At 46.6% G+C, this 27,142-nt stretch overlaps 2 protein-coding genes and 1 long non-coding RNA gene across 3 annotated transcripts in view; 1 reads left to right on the plus strand and 2 right to left on the minus strand.

Moving 5' to 3' along the window:
- LOC105570385 (RNA polymerase II elongation factor Ell) overlaps positions 1-17,425 on the minus strand; it is a 92,473-nt gene extending 75,048 nt beyond the window's left edge. Inside the window, exon 1 of the mRNA XM_012027531.1 lies at positions 17,213-17,425. Within this exon, the coding sequence (XP_011882921.1) occupies positions 17,213-17,356 (144 nt within the window). The 5' untranslated portion in view covers positions 17,357-17,425. The remainder of the gene's footprint in view (positions 1-17,212) is intronic.
- Positions 17,426-21,675: 4,250 nt separating this feature from the next.
- Positions 21,676-22,866, plus strand: LOC105570386. The gene is made up of 2 exons (XM_012027532.1): positions 21,676-21,956; positions 22,698-22,866. The coding sequence occupies exons 1-2, from the start codon at positions 21,819-21,821 to the stop codon at positions 22,764-22,766; spliced, it is 207 nt and encodes a 68-aa protein (XP_011882922.1). The 5' UTR covers positions 21,676-21,818; the 3' UTR covers positions 22,767-22,866.
- A 679-nt stretch (positions 22,867-23,545) lies between these two features.
- Positions 23,546-27,136, minus strand: LOC105570387. Its single transcript, XR_001009580.1, has 2 exons — positions 26,440-27,136; positions 23,546-26,247 (listed from the first exon to the last, which is right to left on the minus strand). It is a non-coding gene; the product is annotated as an uncharacterized LOC105570387 (long non-coding RNA).
- Positions 27,137-27,142: the final 6 nt, after the last annotated feature.

A 27,142-nucleotide genomic window follows, 5' to 3' on the forward strand; every position in this document is an offset into this window, starting at 1 on the left:
CAAACGTTTAAGTAGATTCAAAGAAACGTGGTTTCGACGTATCTGATTTGTTTAACCCAACCAAACCTTTTTCCGGGCGTATCTCGTTTTGCAAAAGGGACCCTTGCGAGAGGAAAATCCTTAAGAATATTGTCGATGCGTTCCGAGATTCGACGGTACACGACCGTTTTCACGCTGCCGCCCGCGATCTTTACACGGCGGACTATCTTGCCGCGCGGATCAGCTGATTGAGTACGTTTGCCCGAGCAGGGGTTCGACAATCTTTCTGCGCGGTCGCCTCTGTCGGCCACTTTTCGCGCGCGCACGATTTATGTGCCGCGAATTAGCGAAAGGTGCCGTCGCGAGGTGAAATTCTGGAATCTTGTCGCGCGTTAAATTGGTTGTCCGCAACATCCGAGATCCCCGCCGCGGACGCATTATTAACCTTAGGCATCCTCCTACGTGCACGGCCGAGAAGATGCAGATAGGATCCCGCGCGGCCGCCGCACGCGTCGCCGCATTCATCATTGTCGCCGCCGCCGTCCACCATCACGAATTCATTAACGTTACGACGATCGTCTAAACTGCGCATTCCGCGAGACACGCGATGCCGCGGGCTTGAGGCCGCCGCGCCGTTTCGTGCCATCGGAGAGACCGAAGGAATCGAGGTCAGGAGGTTAGGTTAGGATCGGATAATTTCGACGAAATTGTACGAACGCCTCGGCATTATCGCGTGATTAAACCGACAGTCGTCGGTCCCTTCGAAAAAACTGTTTGCGAAAGTTGGAGAGCTATTTTTCTTCTAGACCGTTGACAAAAATCGGGTTAGCTAATAATAGAAATGGACTAAATCTGCTCCGCACCGCCGCGTGTGCTTCTTGTTAAAAAGAAAGACGATCCAGACGGCGGTCTAACATAGATCAAGGCTGCTTAATATAATCTCCCCGTGGTCGGGTATTTTAATTAATTTTTTTTATCACCGACTTTCCTTCATCGACGAGCCGCGCATTGCAAAAGGCGAATACTCGTTTCGAGCGATTACAGCGGCTTTATATGCCGAGATAAAATCGCGATTGCGTCCGCCGAATACATTACAATCGGTTGCGACTTAATTTGATGGCGGTACCAAGGATGAAATTAATTTGATGACGATCGCAAGAACGGCGATTGTTCCCGCGGCGCGTTTCCGAATGGCGACGAGTGTACGTACGTGGGTACGCGAGAGAGAGAGAGAAAAAAAGGAACAACCTTTAAGCACCAGCTGTTGTAAACAGTTCGAAAAGTGAGAACAGCGCGGCGAGCGCGGGAATTCATGTTATTCCAGAAATCTTAGTCCCCCGCACCTTCGACACGGCGGGTTCTATTGTTCTCGCGAGTCGATGATGGAATTCGAGACGCAATCGAACGACAATGAATCCGCGCGGCATTTCCATACCGCGAATTCGTATTCCGCGCGATTGACGCGGTAACAAACTGAGCGATCTTTTACACGGAGCTAGACTTAGGTCTAGTTTCACCAACGGTCGCTTGTTAGTTTAATTCGTTCCTTGTCCCTTTCCAACTATTATTTTAGAAAGAGACAAAGAACGAATTAAGCTCCACGCTTGGAGATAAACGACGTTGGTGAAACCGGGCCTCGGGCCTGGTTGCACCAACGTCGCTTAAATTTGACCTTAGCTTCATTCGCGGTGTCTCTTTCCGTCTCCCTTAGAAAGAGACAAAGAGAGAATTAAGCTAGGGTTAAAAGTTACTCCCCAATGTCCGTTTGCTCCAATGCAGATTAACTTTAATCTCGGCTTAAATTACTTCTTATCTTTTTCCACTTCGTAAAACTAGAAAAAGATACGAAGCAAGTTGAACCGAGATTAAAGTTAAACTGCGTTGGTACACTGGAAAACAATGCTTTGATTGTATCAACAAGATATGTATGATGGAATGTATTTTGGTTAAACCAAACAGAATTTCTAGTTTTCACGAGAGAGGGCTCGATATTTCATAACCAGAAGTTATGATAGACTTCACTGTACATTTAGCAAATCCTAAAGGAATTCCGATTCGTATTATAAAGAGATTATCATGTTTCGAATTCTGATTCGTCCACATTCTAACAGACGACTGGTGGAATCTACCCGATCTCTAATTAATGCGACCAGATTTATTTTCAGTGTAGAAATGGGCATCAGGACCAGTTTCGCAAACATCGGTCAACCGTCAACTAGTTCAGTCGACTCCCTATCTTTTCCATCTTATTATTTAAGAAGAGACGGAGAATCAATTAACCTTCGATCAGCAGTTAACCGACGTTTGTGAAACTGGCCCTAAGAGTCTTATCGGTGGTTGATCACTGAAAACAGTTGTGAGTATACCACTGAATTGTATCAGTGTCAGAGAGTATTCATTGTTTTCAGTGATAATTCACTGGGTGACTTTTAGAGAGTACACGACGTTGGTGCAACCGGACATCAGGCTCATAAAAGTGGTCATCTTACGAATGCATCACGACGATCGGCCGACAAAAAGACGCTTCGGACACCGTAATAATTTCTAGAGTATCACTCACGTATTCTAGAAATAGCGCCGTAACACGTGTCTCGCAACTTTGGAAAAATCCGCATTTATCAAAGAAAAGAGCGAGAGAGAGAGAGAAAGAGAGAGAGAAAGTTCAGAAATCGTCCGGAATGTAAAGATATACATATTTTCTTCTTGACGACGCACAAGTCTTGTGCGCGCTATCGCATATTTTTACTTCTATTGGGATCATAAATGTCATTTATTAATGGACTTTATAAATATGTTCGACTCCGGACGTTCTACGTTAAATTAGATAAATGATCGAGTACCTAGAGTACTCTCGATATTAGAATCGATTAAGCTGAATTAATTCAGAGAAATCAATTTGTTGAATAAATCGAGAAATTTCCCGCGGAAGCGGCTCACCTATCGAATTCTGTCGAACGCTTAATATAACGTTAGATACATATTTAATTCTTCCCTGCTCGGCGCAGTATCTGACGTTGTCGGAAAGATAATACGTACAATAACATGGTAACATATGCGATATCAGAAGAGGTCCAATAGCAAGATAAATAAGTATCACGTTCTTATGCATATCGTTCGGTGTATTGTCAATATTGATACCAAATAGATATTACAATAGAACGGGACGCGTATTTTATGTTCTTTGATCAGATATATAGAAAATCTTAACGATATGAGTAGTTTTTTTTTGTCGCCAGCGGTAATCAACCAAGGGGAATTTTTTTTTAAATCGATCAAACTGGCAAAATTGATGTTTATTTTAGTCACGACGTTTCGATCCCTTTATGGAGTCCTTTTCAAGCGTAATCGAAAGTTGACTGAACGTTTCAATTGATGCCGAAACAGAATGGGTTCACGAGTCTTTGGTGGCAAATTCATAATATCATATATGTCTCGGTAGTCAGTGGATTTATGATGGCGATGTCGATTTCTAAATTTATGAATTTGCTACCACAGACTCACGAAGACCCATTCTGTCTCTTGAAAGGGACCCGATGAAGGGGTCGAAACGTCGTGACTAAAATAAACATCAATCGTGCCCAGTTTGGTCCATTTCTTTTTTAAATTTTCCTCGGTAGAAAAAATGAAACTGAACCCGGCGGACTCAATGGATGAGATAAAAACGTCGAGGTAATGGGAAATTTAGGGTCTCGATTATTTTAACGTGGGACTTTAAAGAAATGAGAATGACGCGCGAGAGGACGCGCCGCGGCCTGGGGAGCTCGCTGCGCGCGGGTTCTTATCGCGTTAATTCTCGCACTTTTATGCGCGGGATTACGATAAGACCGCGCGCGCATAAGTGGCGAGTGTGAAATCGCAGCGAATCCGGCAATGAACTTTTCTCTCGACGCGGCCACGTGCGTAACGAGCAAATCATCCTAAAGAAATTTCTCAGAGCGAGCGTTCGACCTGTTTTTAATGAAAGCCGGAAGCGCGTATCAATAGCAGCTGTGTTACGTTCCGCGTCAGATCGCGCGCTAGGTGTACCCGCCTGCCGGAATACTTTCCTGATTAATTTCTACGATTCCGTCACCGTGACGACGACGACGACGACGCCGCCGCCGCTTGCACTTGTGTTTCAGCCAATTTAGGCAACAATGCGCGACAAAAGGAGCGCGCGCGCGCGCCCGGTGAATTTGACAAACGAGCGTTTGAGAAAGATCGCATCTTATTTAGAAATGCATTTACATAAGGACCTAACAAGCCGAGTTTTCTTTGTCCCGGAAAGCGTTTCCGTGAGAGAGAGATATTTTGCGCTCGTAACCACGTCGCGCGTAACTACGGCCGCGTCGTCGCCCGCTCTTGTCTTTCATCGCGGCTCGTTGAAACGCTTCAAAATATATCCCTTTGGAAGGACATTTTAATTGCGAGCACACAGGAGGGAGGGGGGAGGGAGAGGAGGAGGGCGGGGGGTCGGACAACGTAAATTACCTCGATGAAACGAGCCGCGAGGATGGAGAGGCGAGAATTTTTCAGCGCGCGCGCGCGCGTGCACACGCTCTAACGGGAGGGGTAGAGCCCCGTGGTGTGGTGTTATGGTAAAACGCCGGGAAATCCCCGTGAACGATTAGCCGAGAGTCGTCCCTTTTTTTAAAGCCGCGCGCGATCCGCTTTGTGGCGACAAAATATAAAAACTTTCGCGACGAGCGCCTGTGTGTGCCAGTTAGGGCGGATACGTAATTATCGGTAATTAGAAGAGTGTATAATCGAACGGCGCGATATATCGCGTTACACTTTTGTGTTCAATATTCAGCAGCTTTCTTCCCTAATCATCTTTTTCTCCCGTATTTATTAGCATTCGCGACGCGACGAGTGAGAGGTATTAAAAAATACGTTACATATATAAATATATTAACGAATGCAGACGTAAGACGAAGTAGACGCGAAACACGTAAGAGAGATATAGAGGGCGATCTGCACGTATTTTGTATTAAGGCGTAACGCAACGTAAGTAATGGTATATTTATTTACCAGAGCGTTAAAATCGCGGCGTTTTTTTTTATTTCGCTGCTTAAATATCAGCGCCCGGAAGACTTCCTGCGGTAATTATACAGCAACATCCGGCAAGTACGCCCGATTTCAATAGCGATCACCCGCCGCGCCCGGAGTGAACCGAAAGGACTTTCCGAGGGGAAAACCGCTGTTTTGAAAATCTTGAACACCAACGCCCACTAATGCCCAGCGGGCATTACTTTACCTTATTATTTTATGTCATCTTCGAGGGGGAAAGCGCTGTGGGCATTGTAGTGTACAGATCAGTGGCACTACTTTGGTCGTTAGGTCTTGCCGAGGCATTATAAAAATAAGATAAATCAAGATAACACAAGATAAATAAGATAAAATAAAATAATAAGATAAAGTAATGCCCACTGGGCATTCGTAGGCATTGGTGTACAAGATTTTGGTCAGCGGTTTCCCCCTCGGTTATCTTATTATATCTTTATAATACCCTGAAAATGCCTAGTAATGCCCAGTAATGCCGGAAATCTGTACACCACAATGCCCTCAGCGGTTTCCCCCTCGGGGTTTTCTCGTTAGACAACTCACGTGAATATCTAGATTAATGCCCGCGATTATCCCGTAAAAGCTCGTGACAGCGGCGCGCGGATTCGATTTCCAGCGCGGGAAAGAAAAACGAGCGCGCGACACATCGATTTCTCGCGCAAGAGCCAACGGCCTTGAGACGAAGGCTCTTCCAGCATCCCCCGACGTCCTTAGAGAGAAAGGACGTCTCTCTCGAAGACCTTCCTCTCGGAGAAAGCCTTTGCCCGGCAGATAACCGCGCGGAACACATCGCGATACCGCGCGCCGACGTTGGGAATCGCATCACTCTCCCTTCACCGATCTTTTTATCGCAATCGCGAGACCTCGCCGTGGAACTCGCGGCCGGCAACCGCGGCTCCGGCATTCGCGCGTCGCGTTTTCTACGATATTAACCTTTTCCAATCCGCTCTAACCGATCTCCGTCTCGGACGGTGAGCCTGCACGCTCGCGCGTACGCGAAGTCGCCCGCGACGGGGATCTACGACCGCGCGAACTCGTCCAAGCGCCGTCCTCTCGAGCAACGACGTGACGACAGGCCGAGAGGGTAAAACCGTCGCCGTCCGCGAATATTCGCATTTTGCAATAGACGCGAGTGGTTGGACAATAATCTTCGCCGATACCACAAAGCGAGCCCGGAGGAAATTCTCAGGCGCAAATCTCTTTACACGCTCGCGCGAGGCAGTGGGTCGATGGGGTTTCAATTGCATTATTTTCTCATCAATCCTCGACAGACGAACCGAGTACCGAGAGATGAAGCAACGGAGAGAAGGAGAGGAAGCCGCCAGATTTACTTCGTCTAGAGAAGTTTCGATCTTTGCCTCGAAAATCCTACGCTTGAAAAAAATTTGTATAATCAAGCCTCGATATCTCGTATTCTTGTTATCCGTAAAAACGTTGCGGGGAGCGATCTGTTGGAGTAAACAAAAGTAATTTGCAATATCCGCGGAATTCGAAAACTCCCGTCGTCCCTCTTCTTTTCGAACGCACGCCGTGGAATCTCTCCGCGAGAGCCCAGTATCGGCGGAGTCGCGTAATTCGTGCGGCGGACTTGGGATTTCACTTCAAGTATGTTGCGGCGGAGATTATACGTGCCTTCGCACAAAGCACGCGCAGTATGCACTTGACGATGAAAGGGACAGACGGGGACGACGCGAGGGTGAAACGGGGGCACGATCGGCCGCTTTTATGTGTCATATCCGCGGACCGTTTGAGAGGCTCGCGGCGCCCACCCGAGCGTGCACGGTAATTATTAGCCTGGAATCATTGCGCCGCTTTCGTGCGCTGCGCGCCGTGCGCAGCGCGAAAAGGAAAAGCGGAAGAGGCGCTTGGAGGAGGCCGAAGAGTCGGGATGCAACGGGGGTGAGGAAGAGTGACTAAGAAATCTAGCCAATAAACAAATTTTTAGCAGTTCAAAAAATGTCGAAACAGACGCGTAGACAACTGTTATTGCGACAAATATTATCATACGCCTCGGTGGTCGAATTGGCGAGACGCCCGGTCTGGAGTGTGGGAAGGTCCAGGTTCAAAACCTGGTTGAGGTAATATTTTTCGCAATAAATGTTCTGTATTATTAAAAATGCCAGGTATGGTCAAGAAAATACTGACGTTGTTAATAATCGCTGGCGGCACTGAAGAATTCTTATTAGTTAACGCAATTTTTGTTTCGAAAACTAGCGGGCATCGTACACGGAGAGACGTCTTTCTTGAGGCCTGTGTCCACGATGCTCGGTCCAAGTTCTAGTTCCGAGGAATGTGCAGTCAATCAACTTGCAGCTTTTGTGGAACAAGTTGTTTGGCTACGCATTTCTCGAAACCAGAACTGGACCAAGTTCTAGCATCGTGGACGCAGGCCCTTAAAAATCTCTTTATCCTGAAAATCGTGGGACAACGTGGCACTTCGTAGAATTTTATGAGACATTTCTGAAATTTTACCATACATTTTACTAGTAGAACGTATGGTGAAATTTCTAAGACTCATAGGGCTCGTCAAAATGCCACGTTGTCCCACGATTACATGATCTTAAGAGCAAATTCTCTCCGTTTTAAAATTCAACTTGGTACCTTAATGACCAGAACTGTCTCTTAAAACTTACTCTCTAAAAGTCAATCAGTGGATTATCACTGAAAACAGCGAATATTCACTGAATAACTTTTAGTGAGTAAATCAAGAAGTCTGGAATTGTTGTAAATCCGCGCGGAACTCTAAAAAAAATTGTTTAAATAATGGCGAGGGGACTAACCTAACGGAGGCAACCGTAATCTATCCTGTAATTTATCTCTCTCGCCCCGTGAATCATGCGCGCGAGAAAATTCCTTGGGTCCGAGGAACGCGAAGAAGCGGTGATGAGTAGGTGCGCTCCTCGTCGGGAGGGATTATCGCTCTAATCACCGCCGTGGGAATTTCCGAACTTCAGCCCGACCACCGGCGATCTAATCGCGAGAAATACGACGGCGAGAAATAATTTCTATTTATTGCCGCGTAATTCGCGTTACGTAATGCGAGGTATCATGGGCGTCGTTACGTTAAATGCACGACCTCGAAATTTTCAGGTATGTACCTGAAATAACGATCGAACGGCGACCATCTACAGGAAGTCGGGTCGCGGTCATCAATTTTGTCAGTCGCAGCCATTAGTCATTACGTGAAAAGGGAACAAAGGATGACCGTCCCTTTTGTACTTGCGAGCAACTTTACTCCGACGTGGAAAAAAAGGATCGGAAACGGCAGGATTTTTCTTGGGCAAAGTTCACCGCGCGCCCCCCCCCCCCCCAGGCCCCGTATGCGCCGTTGTCGTAACGGTTGCATCTTTTTACGATGCTTTTACGCAGTTTTATCGTCCCGGAGCCTCGGACTGACACAATGCTACGACGGTTTACGCGTAAACCTCGTGCCGTAATGTTGCCGGGATAATTCCGCGTTGCCATGACTCCCGGCGAAGTCTATACTCGATACATGAATTCGTAATGACGGTTCTCCGGGAACTCGGCAAATCAATTCACGCTCGTACCGACGGTTTTACGAGGCGCGGGGCTCATCATCGATCGTCGCGGATCATTCGCGTCATCCGGCAAAGCGAGTCGCTTCGTAAAACGGCGTCTTCGTCGCCGCCGCGAATTTCGCTCTCGTGACGGCTCGCGAAACGGCCGGTCGATTTCACCATTCTCATTCGAAATTCACCGCCGGTGAAAAGGATATCCCCGGGTATACCCGATCGCTTCGAAAGCGCGAACCCGCACCCACAGAAAAAATTTCCAGATCCAATGCGATTTCCAAACGCTTCAATGTATCATCAAATAGGATCGATATAGCGCCAATCATATTTATTATGGAGAAAGGAATATTTTAATGTCAAATGAAAAATTCTAAAATCTAGAATCGTCTTCTGTCGAATATCGTGGTGCCAGCTTCGTGCGTTGTAAGATGGAGGGAAAATTTATTCTAAAGGCAAACACGAGGGGGAAACCGCTGAGGGCATTGTGGGGTACAGATTTGCGGCATTACTGGGCATTACTAGGCATTTTTGGGCATTATAAAGATAAATAAGATGAAATAAGATAATAAGATAAAGTAATGCCCACTGGGCATTAGTACACGGAAAAAAATGATATGGTGCACATAACCAGAAATATTTAGTTGTAAGCAATATAGCTGCATTATCCTAGTTATCTTTATGCAATGATTATGTGTATGATTGATATGACTTTGTTACTTAGTTGTATCAACTACATCAATGTAGTTGTACATGATCTGGTTGTGACAACCAGACTTTGGTTGGAGTATTATTTGCTGTGGATATGATATTCTATCCACATTGTTGCGTCAATCAGGATACGTATTGCAAAGGTTAAGGCAACCAGGTATCGTCACTGCTGCAACAATGTCATTTAACAATTGCTCTGTGGTTACAACAACCAGATAATTAGTTGTTCCATACTTTACTATTTAATCTGGTTGACACAACCAGAATTCTGTTTGTGACAACTATATTGTTTTTTCCGTGTAGGCATTAGCAAGATTTTGGTCAGGGGTTTTCCCCGCGGGCAAACATATATAAACTTACATAAAAGTTACTCTTGCCTCAATATAGTAAGTCAATCTTTCTTCATTCGATAAAGAAGAAAAAGAACTATTGATTTTATTTCGATATTGTCTTGTTTTTATACTAAATGAGGGTTGCGAGAAATATCAATGCGTCAAAAATATTTTTTGTCTCGGTAACAGAAATCCTTTCTGCACCCACAGAAAAGATTTCCGGATCCAATGCCATTACTTGAATGTATCATAAAGTAGGATCGATGCCAGGGCCAATCATATTTATTACAGAGAAAGGAATATTTTAATCTTAAATGAAAAATTCTAAAATCTAGAATCGTCTTCTGTCGAATATCGCGGTGCCAACTTCGTGCGTTGTATGCTGGAGGGAAAATTTATTCTAAACGCAAGAATATTTATGTAAATTTACATTTACATAAGGTTTACTCTTGCCTCAATATAGTAAGTCAATCTTTCTTCGTACGATAGAGAATAAAAAGAACTATTGATTCTATTTCGATATTGTCTTATTGTTATACTAAATGAGGGTTGCGAGAAATATCAATGCGTCAAGAATATTTTTTGTCTCGGTAAACAGAAATCCTTTCCGAGGGTGCGCGCTCTCGATCGCGCGGCAGCGTTTCCGGGAGGTGTACCCGGCTCGCTCGACGTTCGGATAACGTTACCGCGCCGAGATCGCGGGAACACCGTTAGAGAATTAGCCGGAAGCCGCACGCACTTTTTTTCACGAAAAGGGGGCTACTCGCATCGCGATAATTCCGCGGCGAGGTAAAAAGATACCGCCGTTATTTTACCTATTATCTAATACGACGCGATAGTATCAGCGCCGCCGGGAGGAATAATTTCCCTTACGTAAGATCGCGAGTTGATACTCTTTTCTCCTCGCTTAATTAATTCCCGCTCGCGCGCGTCCGGCGATAGCTAATGTCCGTAACGTGTCTTATTGTCATTAAAATATCGTTGTACGGTGCGTACGTGCGTTTCCGGAAGGTGGCGCGCACAATGGCGTTTACGTGACACTATCGCACAGCTGTTAGCTACGAGTTAATCATCGCTACTAATTGACACGTGAATGAATTACGTTTCGCCCACGTTCGAGTCTTTCCCTCGTCAATTCGTCAGGCGACCGATACGCGAGAGAGAGAGAGAGAGAGAACGCGGCCTTGAAAAAGAAAAGAAAAAAGAAACACGGTCGCTTTCGCAGGCGCCTTTGCCGCGCGACGGAGCCAATTGTATAAGCGCGTGCGTAATTTGAGCGCGTTATTGCCGAGAGATAAAAGTCAGCGGTGTCTACGAATCGTAAAATAATACGACTCCGCGATAAAAACTCGGATGTACAATGTAATCGCAGAAGCTCTTCCGCGTTGTGTTCAGCGGCTCCTGAGCGACATAAATTGTCGGTTCGTCGACAAATCAAAGAAATTAAGCGCAGTGCATTAGTTCTCGCGTTCCGGGGAGATAGACATAAACAGAGGTGACAAATAGTCGATGTTAATCGTTAACACTCATTTTCGTATCAATATCAGTTATACTTACGTGTAGAGAAATAATCGAGGGGGAAACCGCTGACCAAAATCTTGTACACCAATGCCCACTAATGTCCAATGGGCATTACTTTATCTTATTATTGTGTTATCTTATTTAATCTTATTTTATCTTTATATTGCCCCAGCAAGACCTAATGCCCCAAAAATATCTAATAATGCCCACACTGAAAAAAATTTCTGGTTGAATATGGACGAATCAGATAATTCCTTTAGGATTTACCAGAATTCCTGTAATCCTACAGAAATTCTGGTAAATCCTAAAGGAATTCTGGTAAATCCTAAAGGAATTATCTGATTCGTCCATATTCAACCAGAAATTTTTTTCAGTGTAGTAATGCCGCAAATCTGTACACCACAATGCCCTCAGCGGTTCCCCCCACGGAAATAATGCACAATTTAATGGCAATATGTAGAGACCCCTAATTATGAGACGGGGGCTACCAATGCGAGATAGCGGAGTTTCCGCTAAATTAACAGGCGTCATCTGTTGGTTCCACCGTGAATTCATTGCCCTTGGCGCGGAGTCTGTTCGGTGGAAAATTGCTTGATCGCGTAGTCGTTGCGAAAAAAAGAGATCTGCCATTGAATTTGGCCGTTGAACACCCGCTATCCCACATTAGATTCCTATCGCGATCACAATAGAGGACTCTCCTCTGAATGAGACCGGCGATAAATGGCGGCACGATTCTCTCGGGGGGGGGAGGGAAAAATCTCTCCTCGATTCCTCTAAATACGAGAGACGTTTCGTAATTCGCGACAGACGGGGAGCGCGCTCGCTCGCCATTTTGCGTTTCACGGAAAAGAATATCGCGAGTGATATTTACAACGGCACGCCTCTTCTCCGCCGCGTTACGCGGGTCTGTCCACACAAAAAGAAAAAAAAGAAAGAAATGTTTACGACACGCAACCGTCACCTGTTTTTACAAGCATTTTATGTATTATACAGCGAGCAAATTCTAATCAGCGGGATTACGAGACCAGTCGGACACTTTCAAGGTTTTCAACGATCGGCTTTTGCTTTTTGAATCGTGCCAACCGCCCCCTCCCCCTCGGCCGAAACCCCCCCCCCCTCTCCCAGCCAAGAGTCCGCGTAGTCGGCATTCACTTTCACCTCGCATAATTTATTCTATACCAAGCGTAAATTGGAGGCATTTGGCGTATGTAAGTCGCCAATTTAACAGCGCGATTACGAGGTGAGACACTCTTCTCTTTTTTTTTTCCATCTCTTTCCGCCGAGACTGCTTTAACGACGCCGCCGCCGATGTGTACCTTATGCCGCGAGGAATGCATCTCGCGCGTTAATATCACTCGACTTTCCATTCGCCGCGAACTATGTCTCCCGGCAGTGTTGAGTTATTTTTACGCGAACGCGAGAGAGACCGAGAGAAGGGGGGGGGGGGAGAAAAAGAAAAACGTAGATTGGAATTCCCGAAAAATTTTAGGGCACGCGAATATTCAAATCGCGAGTAATTTTCATAATAAATTTGCGTGCCGCTCAAATTTACATGAGCCTTAAAGTCTGGCGATAACCCGACTACTATTTACGACCGTGGTTAATCGAGCGTTCTGTCGTGCCTATAAAATTTTGCCATTTTTTTCCCCATGCGCGGTGATAACGCGCTGGCACAACGTAACATGGCTATTACGAAAATTGCTTAAATATAAAAAAAAAGTGCGGGCGAACGGAAAGGAAGCGAACAGTCGGAAATATTGTGTAGCACGAGCGAGACTTTCTGAAAAGTCCCATTTGTCCCCCGGTAATAAATATGGTCCGGAAATGTTTGCTGAATAGCCAAGCTCTAGGAAAATAAATGACACCAATTGGAGAGAGATAAAAGAGAAAGAGAGGAGTATAACGGAAAAGGAAGGGGAAGAAAGGATACAATGAAGGCGGGGCAGGTAAACGGATTATACAGGACCACGAAAGGCCCAACTATTTATTTTGTCAAAAATGAATAGCTTTCTTTAGTCTAGATATTTCCAAACTATGACTAAGCGACTGAAAACTCCAAGGAATTTTCTCTGAAAGTATTTTCTTTGGGACAAAAACCCCGAGCAACTATTGTGCAGTCTACACAAGTATCCCCAAAAGAAGTTGAAACATGCAAGCGACGACGAGACAAGAAAACTTGGCAAAAATATCAAGCGAGCCGTAACTTCTTTCCGCGAGAATCCGACGATGTTCCGCTCTGGGGGGAAAAAAAAGACAGCCACCCATTTTGGGGCCCACAATAAATAATCGAAATATTTGGATTGTTTGTAACTCTACTCTGGAAAAAGTTTTTACCGGTTTTTTGGTAGTTAAGGTAGTTATTTCGTACAATCATTTACGTGAGAATCGTTTAAAATTTTTACAGTTTATTCTTTACATTAGTAAGGCTCGTATGTGTTCAACACAAATTTCAAAGAATTTAAAGGACTCAGAGCCGTGACAGGATGGTAGTGTCTGAATATTCTATTCTAAATTTATTGCGAAAAAATATATTTATTGCGAAAAAAACCCTGGCCGAGGTGATATTTTTTCGCAATAAATTTAGAATAGAATATTTAGACACTACCATCCTGTCACGGCTCTGAGTCCTTTAAATTCTTTTAAATTTAAATTGACCGTCTCAAAGTTCTAGAACAAAAATGTTGAAGTTCGCTATGCTACGCGAAATATTACGTGTCAAACACGTAAAAAATATTATTACACGTAACAATATAATTCGTTGTAATATTATTACACGTAAAATATTATTTACACATATTGTTATGTGTTAAAATATTAGTATTTGCATTTGAAAACGCAAATAATGGCACATTTTATTTCTTTTAAGCTTAACGGTGAGTGAGCTTTTCGTATGAGAAACCAAAATATGTTATAAAGTAAAATAGAACGAATAACTGGAAGAAAAATCGAAACTATTGACCGTTTCGTTTCAACAATATAAACAGTTAAAACTGAAAAATGGGGAGAATTATGTAGCAGACATGAGTGTAGTGTAAAAGACGCCGCAACAGCGCCTCAAACTCTAATCTTTTGAATATATTTTAATCGTAAGTGTATTCTTTAGAACAATATTGCATCAAGATGTATTATTGTGATAATGAAGTGCTTGCTCCTGTTTGGAAGAAACTTTTGAGCATTACTGTCGCGAAACAACTACCTTAAGCAACTATAACATTTCGGTTAGTGCCTAATTGAGAGAACTGATTGGTATTACTTAAAAATCTTGGCTACAGATGGAATAGCTAATTGCGTTTTTTATTTGCGCGGGATAAAATTCGCAAAAGATTAGAGCCACGAACAATCCAAATAATTCGATTACTAATTGCGGGCCCGAAAATGGGATGCTGTCTTTTTTGTCCCCAGAGCGTATGGGATCCTCTTTAAGCAGATAAATTGAATAAATAGAAGTCGGACCGGAGAGGATTCGCTTACAGTAACGATTAAATCGCGCGTCCGATATTTAATATTCTATCTTTTTCGATCTGAATAACAATCCGCGCCAGTCCGCTCGGCCCTCGGATTAACAAGATGGATAATAAAAGAAAGTAATGTAAAAGAGAGAGAGAGAAAGAGAGAGAGAGAGAGATGGATTTTCTCTGCTTATATAAAACATACAAGCGATCGTTACACAGCCCCGTTTCTTTTGGATTCGAGTTCGGGTTCGGGTTATTCGAGTTTCGAGGAACAGCTGTACCTGAATGGGAACGCCCCTTTTCTTACGGGATGCAGCCGACACAGCGGCAAGCCGAACCGGCCCTTGCGAACCTGAGGGATTCTCGTATCTCGCTGTGCATTTTTAAAAGACCTCTGTCCTTCGTCTCTCTCTCTCTCTCTGTTCCTCTCTTGTTTATTCCACTTCTTCGCAGGGACTTAGGATCGTTAGGATTTAAATGCTCGGTCGCCACCGGCAGACTGTCGATCCGGAAAACTCGCGGTTTTCGCAGGAAGATTCGTTTGTTTTACCGATCGCGTCACGGCGGAGGAATTTATCTCCGCTGTATTTGAAGCGGATATCTCATTGTCGTCAGCGGCAATCGCGAGATAAAAGAACCTATGTCTATGTCGGCATAGATAACTTCGAGTCTCCGTTTATCTTTTCATAGGTGTCTAATTAAGATAGATTAAGATGCCGGAGAAATGTTAAAATCGCATCGCTGTATATCGAGACATGACGTCACTTGTTATCGCCAATTTATCGAAGTAGTCGCGATTCGAAAGAGACAGCGGTGATCCGAAACGAAGCTCGGTGGGGAGAAACGTCACGATCTCGTTTAAAGAGAGAGAGACAGAGGGAGAGAGAGAGAGAAACTGAGGCAACAAATACGTGTTTTCTAAAACTTCTAAAATACCCGCGCGACGGAACTTTCCGCGATCGGCGCGTAAATAACTGCGTATCATCGCCGACAATACGAAAAGTCCATCTCACGCGCGACGCTTCTCTCTCTCTCTCTCTTTCTCGCCAAACGAACGTCCCGTAAGAAAATACGAAAACTGTCTTATCGAGGTTATCGTTTTCCGGCTGCTTTGCGGCAACTGCGCGCGTGTAGCGCGCGATCGAAGCCGAGAGGTGGATTACAAGAGAGAGTCACGTAATAAGAAGTAAAACAAAAAGCGCCGAGATATCGACGAGATATACCGAGGCGGCCGAGGCACGCAGGCGGCGGCGGCGGTGCCGCATACGAAATTTCTCGCTATCTCGCGGTCCCCGGGATAAAGGCGCGCGCGCACATTCAACGGCGATATTTTGACGAAGGCACGCCCCACCGTGCCGCGGCTCCTCTACTTTCGAATCTCGTCCGGGAGGTTAGAATCAGCTGATGTAAGAATTCGCAACCGCTTTATAACGCTCCCGTGCTCGTTAGACCGCGTTGCATTCCACGGTTTGAAACGCACGCGCGCGACGGGAGAAGAGCGCCGGGCGGGCTGTTGAGAGGGAAAAAGGGCCGCGGGAGAAACACGCGCCTGTAACTTTCTTACGGCTGCCCCTTTTCCTCGGGTGATCCCGTCTCGGCCCGAATTGCCGACACGTCGGCATTTAACGGCCATCGCGACAGGGTGATAAGAGAAAGAGAGGGTGTAGGGGGGAGAAATGTGTTCGCGGACGAGCGCGAATTCCGGGAATTAGCTCGTACATAGAAGATCTTTGCCGTCTGTGACGTAAAGCGACGCGACGATCGACGTGACGTGACGTGACGCGACACGGCGCGATGATTCATCTGTTTTCGCGTCGCCCGCGGAGGATCCTCGCGAGGACCCTCGGCGCGCTCCTAGCCGTCGTGTCCGGGCGCGGGGTTGATTTTTCGACCTCGGCTCGCCTCGGTCTCGCGCTCTCGCGTATTACGTAATTGCCGTTGTCAAAGCAGCAGACGTGTCGACATCGCGCTACTCGCTCGCTCGCTCGAAAGCCGCAAAAAAAGGGCGACCACGTACCGAGACGGAGGGAAGCGTGTCAAATTTTCCGGATCTTTCGGCCTTCGAGAAGTTTCGAGGAAAGAGGCAGGCAAAAAAGAGAGGTGGGAAAAGGGGGGGAAATAAGATAGAGAGCAGTTCGGCAAGGAACCAAGTGGCCCTCTCTCGAACGTGATCTTGGAGGAGAACGGATTGCAACGAGAGAGAGAGAGAGAGAGGGGGGGGGAGAGTAGGGTAGCAATCAGAGGGGAAGACAGCCGGAAGAGAAAGAGGGGAGGACCGCGCTCGTCGAAGACTTCTCAGGCGTCGGCGACGGAAAGACGTCGTCGCGACGAAATTTCGCACGAAATATGGCGAGCGAGCGACCGCGACGATCGGGTGTCTCGCCGACTCTCTTGTTCTCTTTCCTTGGCACGATATTACGACACACGTACGCAGCCTCGCGCGCGCGCGCGCGTACGTTATTACACGCCACCGTTTCCTCGCGGTGTAGGTACGCCTGACCGCACGCACACGCGTACACGTACGCGTGTTGCCGTCGCCGCTGCCGCGACAAGCTCGCTCGCTCGCGCGCGCGCGAGTGCGACGATCCTAGCCTCCCCGAGCGTAAAAAGAGAAGCGCCGACGGGACGGCCAGTGGGCACTCACCTTAATCTTGAGGTACTCCACGATGGCACGTTGCGACGAGTCGGTGAGCTTGACGAATATCAGGGACTTGCGCTCGTCGAAATTGCCGTGCGACGACAAACCATACTGGACATCTGGCACCAGCGCCATTTCTTCGTCTCCCATTTCGCCGTGTGCGGCTTGTCGCCGTCTCGCTCGCTCGCCCGGCGGCCCGTCTCGCTCCTACCCGCGCACGGCTCCACGTCCCCCTTGGCGCAGCGCGCACACAGCTGACGTTCGACGTTCTCCGCTCGTCTGGCCGCTCGGCCAACGCCGTGAAGCAGCGCGCGACGACAACGCACTTCTCGCTCTCTCTCTTTCTATCTCTCACTCGCGCGTTTCTGTTCCCAGCCTCCTTTTTTTCCCCCCCTCGCCGCGCTTCACGTCGGGAGCGCACGAGTTTTCGCGCGGCGCCAACTTCGCGCCGATACGGCGGCACGGAAACCGAGGACCCACAACACCGCGACACACAGACTACGGATATCTACAGCCGGAACCCTCGACGCGAGACGAGACAAGACGTTCCTCCGTGAAACGTGTTTTTCCTTCTCGACACGCTCGACACCACCACCTACTCCGCCGCTGTCGCCGCCGCCGCCGCCTCCTGCGCCTCCTCTTCCTCTCCCGCACACAGTTGCCGTATGTTCTCTCTCTCTCTCTCACTCCTCTTTCTCTCACGACTGTCGACACACTGTACTCGCGCGATCGGAGCTAAAAGGATCCCCCCCCCCCCGGACACGATGCCGCAGCGTAGCAACCCCGTGGACGATGTTAACGGCGAAGCACCACCCTCGAACGCGCTCGCGATTTCCCACCTGCTCGGCACCCTCGCATATTACCGCGCCGCGACGCCACGACTCATCCTCGAACTTTGGGTCTTTCCCGCAACGATCGAAGCACGCCGGCGAAACGTCGATGTCGATGGACGTATCCCGCGCCGTGTGGATGGAAGAGAGGCCGCCGCACCGTCGCCCGTTTTCGTTTCGGCTACGGGCGTAAGGAAACCGCGAGACTACACACTTTCGAACGACCACCTGGTAGGCGGGGCTTAACGGACGAGCCGTTCGACCAATCGCGTCGCGCGCAACCGCGATAACCCGACAGTCGGACCAAGGACGACCCACGCCGTCCTCGCGCGGTGACGGCCAACGATCGACTGCCCGCCGGCTTTTCCCGTCCGGCGCTGCGTACCGTTGCCGCCACCTGTCGGCGCGGCGCCCACCTAGAGCTCTCCTCCGCCGCGCGTAACGGCGCGTTCGCACGGGAGACGAACTTGGTCGTGCGACATATGTAATGTTAGCCTAAGGCCGTTATTCGTAGTCCGTTCTTAAGCCCAATGTCCACGATGCTAGAACTTGGTCCAAGTCCTTGGCTCGAGAAACGTATAGCCAATAAAATTGCCGCTTTTCCGTAAAAACTACAAATTGATTGGTTACAAATTTCTCAATCCAAGAACTTGGTCCAAGTTCTAGCATCGTGGACACCGGCCTTTATATACAGAGAGAAGCCTGCGGCTGGATTCACATGGAGCGTAACTTGCGTAAGCGTAACCTGCGTATCACCAATCACAGAACTATTTCGACGGAATTATTGAAACGGTTCTATCAGAATGACCCTGTGATTGGTGATACGCAGGTTACGCTTACGCAAGTTACGCTCCATGTGAATCCAGCCTGAGGCTTGTTTTTCAAATTTTTACAGTTTATTCTTTACATTAATACGTGCAAAATAAGACTAATTAAATTTAAATTGACCGTCTCAAAGTTCTAAAACAAGATGTTAAAGTTTGCTGTGTTGCATGAAATATTACGTGTAAAACATGTTAAAAATACTATTACACACGTAGCAATATGATTCGTTGTAATATTATTTACAGTGCAAGCAATCGAATTCGCTATAAGAAAATTGGCGGATACTACGAGTTCAATATTCGTCAATAAAATACCAAAAATAATCAGAAATTCGTTAAATTTCGTTTTCTTGGAAACTTACTGACAAACTTACGATGTACGATTTAATTCGCGCATATTCATGTGTAATAAATGAATGCATTTTTTACCAGATATAAAAAGAAATCATTCATATTTAATTTCTCGTAATCGATCTCATATGAGACTTCGTGGCACTTTGTATAACACCTCAGCACTAATCACACGCGACAGGAAATCAAGGGAACAAAAATATACGATTGCACAAAGTTACTATTTGCACTCGGTATCCCTTGTAAATTTATCCGATAGTGTGAATTTTTATCAACAGAAATCAATGTATAAATGTCAAATTTAAACTATCGACGAGTAAATACATTACATCCCACGTAGCACGTAATATTACAGTAATATCACAGTAATATTACATTTCCAATGGAATATTACAATAAAATACATCGGAAATGTTACTGTAATATTATAATATTACTAATATATTACGTAATATTATGTGGGATATAATTAAGCACGGATAAGATTGATATTTAACTTTTCACTTAAACGTATCGCGATGATATTCGATACAAAGTTCCGCGATCACGCGACGATATCGTTCACCGATTATTCGCAGAGAGCGATCGCGGTTTCTTCCCGTACTTGTCGCGAACGCGTTATATCGAGAAAGAATAATATAGGATATGCGGAGCGGCGCGGACACAATCGACTCGTTTGACCCTCGCCGCGTGAATGATCTTGCGTACGGCGCCGTAAAAGCCTCGGCCAAAAACCGAGAGCGGAATCCAAAAAAACGACGTAACGTAGTAAACAACTCGGTCACCGAGCCGAGATTCCAAGAAATGACGTAGCACCCGACCTTCGAAAACAATCTATTGTGCCGAATCAGTCCGCGCGGATCAGCCGAGCGAGACGGACGTTCCGTGTGTCATCTTTTACGAGAAACTTGATCATCTACGCAACGCGATCGCCTCGTACAAGACTTATTAACGTTAGAGACGAATATCACGGGTCACTTGAGTACAGGAGAGCCGCGAGGATATCGATTGCGCGCCAACGTTCGTACTTTTTTTGCGCGTATTTGCGCACTTATTCGAGACACATCGCGCGAGTGAAATTGAAGTGATTTTCCAACGCGCCGTTGACTCGTGTAGTTCGCGCTGCCGCGGCCGCTGCGCGTCGAGATCAGAAGAGACGCGAGTCGCACTGTCGTTCGCACCGGCGATACGAGTGTCACGGGACGATGTGCGCGATCGGCGGGCGATGCCACAGCCGTGATCGAGCCCCTCGATTCCGCGAGTACCGTGGGACGTCGTGTTCGTCCTTCTCGGAGAACGCGCCTCATTCGATATACGGAAAGTGGAAACCGTCGAATCGTGCTCGCTTCCCTTTAAACAAATAAGTACGTAAATTGAGTAGAATCGTGAGGAGACCTGCGAAGGTGTCGATTGCGTCGTCAACGTGCGTATTTTTCGAGTGAGCGCGTTTATTCGAGACATATCGCGTCGTTGACTCGACTCGCGTAGCACCGCCGTTGTAGCGTCGCGCAGCGACGCCATGTTGATCCGTTCGAGGAGCCCGTGGACACGCAGCGGATCGGTCTCGTGCGTTGGTCGTCGCGTCTCGCGGTACGCACAATCGCGGTAAGTTCGCTCCACTGTCCAGCGTAACAATCGCGCGACGTAGACTCGACCCTCCACGCGTCGGTAATCCACCGGGACGCGTAAACCTGCCAAATCCCGGCCGAAATGTCTCGCGCGGTCGGCGTCGCTACGGCGCCGGCGTATCCTCGCGCGCCCCCGAGTACACCGCGAGCTCTTCAGTTTTAATTCTCATCTCCTCGCGCGTGCAGTGGTACCCGAGTTTCCCCACGCGTGATGCGCGGCGAGAGGTACGTTCGCGCGAAATCGCCCCGTCGAACGCACGCATCCGGTTGCCTTTTTCACGACGCGCGTGAAGTTAGCTTCGCGTACGTCCGCGAGTCCTTCCCGCCAGAACGTTTCCGCTCAGCGAGAAACGACTCGTCCATCGATGTCGATCGACGAATTATTTCTCACTGGGCATCGCGACGCCACCTCGGCAGATGCGGCTCGTATTCTCGCGCGCAATTGCGTCTGTCGCTCTCTCGTTCTCGTTGCAGTAAAGTCCACGTCGATTAAGGGTGCTTTCACATGGAGCGTAAATTGCGTAGCGTAACCTGCGTATCACCAATCACAGGATCATGCTGATAGAACCGTTTCAATAATTCCGTTGAACTAGTCCTGTGATTGGCGATACGCAGGTTACGCTACGCAAGTTAAGGCTGGTTTATGCAAGGCCGTAACCGTTAACTTATGCCGGAATCGGTAAAAATTGCCCAATCACCGTTAAAAGTGAAGAGAATAATTGACTGCAATTGGTTAATTTTTACCGATTCCGGCATAAGTTAACGGTTACGGCCTTGCATAAACCAGCCTTTACGCTCCATGTGAATCCAGCCTCAGTGTGCACTAAGTGCGCACCAGTGCAAACGACCGGCTAGGAATTTGTCGAAGGCACCACGGTTATGTTGGCGCCACTGTTACCTCGACGTAAACGTAAAAGTTGTAGTCTCTCGTTACGTTTCTGATGAGGTAACTCCGGTTACCTTGTAATTCGCTCGGAAGATGCTGCGATCATTGGGAGGTTTTACAGTGGTAATAATGACGTTACATTTGAACATGCTTATCGCCACCGACTGGTGGTGGGGGGAGAGAGATCTGTTCGGTCCATGTCCCAGAATACCACCCAAGGATAAAGTGGAGGTAACCTTTGCGTTTGTTGTGATCCGCAGCCCCTGTGCTCACGTTAGTCTTCGCCAGCGTTTTGGCCCAGTTTCGCAAACGTTAGCTGTTAAGAGAGACAGTCGTTTTCTTAATTTGTTTTTTTCTATATTACTAGTTGAGAAACTACAGAGAATCGGTTAACCTCCAGTGAACAGTTAACCTCCAGTGAACAGTTAAGGCCCGGTTTCACCAGACGTCGCTTAACATTAATCTTGGTTTAATTCGTGTTTGTTTCTTTCTAAAGTGACAGTCGGAAAGAGACAACGATTTAAGCTAAGCTTAAAGTTAAACAACGTTGGTGAAGCCGGGCCTAAATGACGTATGTGAAACTGGCTCGAAGGCTTAGTTTCGTCGCTTAACTTTAAGCTTGGTTCAATTCGTTCTCTGTCTCTTTCCAACTGTTATTTTAGAAAGAGACAAACATGAATTAAACTAATTGCAAGATTAAAGCTAAGCGACAGTGGTGAAACCAGGCCAGGTATAAGGTGAACCGTCGTTTGTTTGGTGAAACCCTGGCCATTGAGTTAGAAAAAGATAAAGAGTAGAACCGAGATTGAAACCTACACTGGTAGAAATGGATCTTCAACTAGTTTAGGATCATTTCAGTTAGAATTAAAGTCGATCGATGTCGATGGATTGTCAGATGGAGCGTCTTGTTAGTCGTTATTTAAGTGCTTCTCGGCCGTCACCGACAGTCACGATTATCATTCGATGTTACAGAGAGAGATCAAATTCGCAGAGGAATGCAGGAAATTTATTCCAGCGCCCAAAACTTCCTGGATCCGTTAAGAGAAGTTGGTTAATATTATCTGTACAGCGAATATGTATGAGTCTTTCCTACGGGAAACTGTAGCAGTAAATAAATGTTATATTAATTTAGATAACGTTACTGCGAGTTTTCAGTAGACCATCAGGGACCTTAAAACGCAAACGCTTTCTTAAGCCCAATGTCCACGATGCTAGAACTTGGTCCAAGTTCTAGTTTCGATAAATGTGTGGCCAATCAGCTATTCCATAAAAGCTGCAAGTCGATTGGCTACACATTTCTCGGGACTAGAACTTGGACCAAGTTCTAGCATCGTGGACCCAGGCCTTTAAAGCCCATGTCTCCACGATACTAGAACTCGGTCCAGGTTCTAGCACCGTGGACACCGGCCTTTACTCGATGTCGCTTGTAAGTCCAATTTCCCGCAACAGTTACGACTTGAAATGGCGCAACGCTATCGAGGCAGATTCTCTTGTACTTCGATGTATGCTCCTCGAGAAATGTCGGCTTACATAAAATTTTCAACGTTCATCGAGGGCGACGCGAGGTAACTTGATTTGCGAAGAGACAATTCCGGTGTTCCGTCTTGGCGGAAACATCCTCGCGTTATTCGATGCTTGGACATGCGGGGAGAAGGGTGGGGAAGGGGGACAGAATTGTGATGTTCCAAAATATTTCAGCTTGCGAATTTCAATTTAATTTAATAATCTGGTCACTTTACATGAAAAATATTACAAAGGATGGAATAAAGGAGGGTCACGGACACGGCCCCGGCGACAGATGGAATAATTTCAGAGGCAAGTAGTTTCGGATAAGTTTATTAAGAGTCCCTGGATTTACCTTCCCCCTGAGGCAGCTTATCCCAATAAGAAAGCCAATCCCTTTTTCTTTTCTACCCCTCGCTCGACGGTAACGCACCGCCTTAAGTACATCCCACAAATTTCTCACTTTCACTTTCCCTTCTCGCTAACACCATTTTAAGAGCACCCTTCGGATATGGTACGTTGATCGCAAAACGAGGAACGAGAAAACGTGCGCGAACGGACCACGGGTGAGGAGAGGGGGAAAAAGCGAAATTAAGAATTGTCATATCGAACGTGTGACTCGTTTATACTTTGCTCTTAGGACGTCGAAATCTTCGATACTTTACAGACTCGCTAGAGGCACGGTAGCGGCTGCCCGGCTCGCCGGATTGTTTATACAAGCTCGCTCCTCGCATCCCCGGACCGATTCCACCGACCTGATTCAACAACAGGCTTCACTTACGTTTAACTAAATTACGTCCATTACTATGCGCATTATTCTACGTGTTACACTAATTAATCTAAAACGGAACGATCGCTTGCTATTACAGAGAATTCAATAACGTTGATGGAACCGGCCCTCGGAGATCGACGAGGCTCCGCCGAGTGCCTCGCGGATCGCGTCCGGGCGAGATGCAGCCGCTACGATTCCTCCTCGCGATGCGAACAACTTTACCATAGGCAACGTGATTCTTTTTCTTTCTTAAAACATTTACAATGCGGAAGTGTGTACGACGATGCAACGCAACGCAATCGGGTGTTGCTAAACTCCGTCTCCGTCTGTCATTATTATTAATACGCCAGCGCAATGGGAACAAATTCAGACGCTTCGCACAGCAATAGTTTTCACTCTTTATGTACAATTGTCCCAAGAAGATCGGAACACGTCTGCTTCCTGTTTTCGCTTTTAGGCTCCACCCTGGTCGCAACGCCGCGCGACAAGAGCGTATCCGAAAAGTGAAGAGGAAAAAGGGCATCCGAAGAGCGTTTTCTCGGGCAAAATTATGTCGAAGAGGAGAAAAAAAGACTGGATTGCGGAAACACACTCAGCCGCTCCAGCTCACGCTCCGAGCCGCTTATCTGCATACGTTTACTCGCGCGAGATAAAAGAGGAGAATGATAGTCGGAAGAAACACGGCGCAGCGCGTATTGTAACACATGGAGGCAGACACATGTGGAGCGTTGAAAATTTTGTAGGGAAAGGGCGGGGTAATTTCTCGATGGGATAATGGACATTCGGAAACTCACCGCTACCGTGGCTGTCTCTCGGGATTTCTTCTCGAGATACTCCCCACGTTCCTTCCGGATGTTCGAAAAAGCGTTTGTGGCAAAACGGATATAGACAGTCTATGATACACAACAATGAACAGTCCGTGTATTTGTACGAGATATCTTTCCTTAAGCATAATCTCTCCGGACCGCGTGCTCTATAACCTTTTATTTAATTTCGAGTTATCTCTCTCTCTCTCCCTTTAGCAAACGTGTCGTCTTTTATATCGTAAACCTTTGATACACGCAACGTCATGTTTACCTTCGTAAATATTTCAAAGTAAAATCTTATCCGAGCGAAGCTACTTAAGATTAACCGAAAAATATGATAGAACATAAGGGATGTTAGTTTTTATCTCTGTGATCCTTGATTTTCAATTCCTTACAAGAGCTAGGTACCTCGATGCTTTCGCAAAGACAAAATCAATCTCAGTCATCGACTGAGAAATCTGCAGTTTAAAGGAAGCGCGCTTAGCATGAGGGACATTTCGTGTAGTAATATAATATGACTCTTAAAATATCATTTGTGTGGTGGGCGGAAAAGTACGTTTTTTTTTCTCTCTGAGTTTCAGATATGTTTTAGAATAGATTCGAGTCGCTCGAGGAAAGATAAAGTGAAAGTGACAATGGTCAGAATTACTTTGGATTTCGAGCGGGCGAGACAGCAACACGGATCGCGATCATGACCATGTATATGTATATATAATGTATATACACACTTGTAAATATGTATATAATATGTGCAGTCGTATGTGCAATATATTCTGTGATTACACGATCGAGATGCGATAATATCTTACACGTGCGTGTGTACTGTCGATGCGAAGAAGGAACAGAATTCGATTACGGAGGGTAAATGGTTGGGCGAACAGAGACGCTTCGAACAGCGGCGGTGTCGACGTGACGACGCGAGTGTGACTCGCTATCATGACGATGACGATGACGATAGAATGAACAACGGTTTCGTTACTAAACAAACTTCCTTCCTCCGCCAAGTCGGTGACCCCCGGAGTCACCGAGCGAGCCGAAATTATTGTGATCGCGAGTAAATAACGTCAGTCGATGTCCGAGTAGCGGCGAGAATTCCATTTCACCGAATACCGCGCGTTCGCTCACGGAATTTGAAGAGGCGAACGAACAAGGGAGGCACGCGTTTATACTCTTTCGGTTTTCGGTGTCCGCTGTAGGCCTGTTCTTTATAGTGGCACTGGTTCAGAGTTGATCTTTTTCCCTCCACATTAGAAGGAAAAAGATGCGGTCTGGTGCAGTCAGTTCAACTGTAAAGAACCGATCTTCTGAAATTGAATTACGTTCACAAGACAAATGTCCTCGGACGTCCGTTTCGGTACTGAAATGTTCCGCGATTTTTCATCTCGTATGCCCTCGTTCACTCGCCCCTTCGTACCACGTGTAGACAGACAGGCAGGAATGCCTGGACTTTTCTATAATTATAGAATACATTATAGAAGTGTCCGGGCATTCCCGCCTGTCCGTGCACCTCTCCATGAAAAATGACTCGTCGAAACAATGTCGATTCGACGAGTCATTTCTCGCTGGGCCTCGTATCGACTCCGCGTTACTCGAATAAGGACCAGCAACGAATCACAGTTAGTCAAACGAATGCTGTACACATGCCGGATCTCCACCCGCGTGATTCCGTCACGCCGTATATATGTATACAACTGTATATATCTAGCTACGACTTAAAATTAATAGTATTTAAACTCTGTCTCTCTGATATATAATATGCGATGATATGGCACGTGGTGTGTGTATGCAATGTGCGATGATTCAACGATGATATAACTCTAATAGGTCCCTCTCACGATCGTCTCTCTTTTCTTTCTCTCTTATCACTCGACTACAATGTTTCCCCGTAAATTACCTAACTAATCACTCGGGCTCTGAGCCCTTCGTCTCTCTCTCTCGCTCTTACACAACATTAGGTACCACACTTCTCTCTGAAATCTATCCGTATACGCTCGATTATTCTCTAAATATACGCACGAACTCATTGAATATACAAATGTAAAGAATAAATAGGCGGGACCGTGTTCTCGCGGCACAGTCAGCGCTTAGAAATGTCGATCGCCCGAGTTTTAAGATTTTATTTGTCTAATGCACGCGCGAAGGTCGCCCCCATTTAACGTCAACGTGACGCGAGAGACTTCGGGCGATCCGCGCTTACGCCAGGACGCACCGCCGTGAGAACACCGGCCTCGGCGTTGGCCATACGACAGCTAGATCTCACGTTTAGCATCGACACGAAACGGTTAACGAATCGTCGTTAGAATCGACTGCGTATCCTCGACGTATACGAAATAGAA

This window comes from Vollenhovia emeryi, unplaced genomic scaffold, assembly GCF_000949405.1.
Source record: "Vollenhovia emeryi isolate VEMERY1.0 unplaced genomic scaffold, V.emery_V1.0 DF939120.1, whole genome shotgun sequence".
NCBI lineage: Eukaryota > Metazoa > Arthropoda > Insecta > Hymenoptera > Formicidae > Vollenhovia > Vollenhovia emeryi.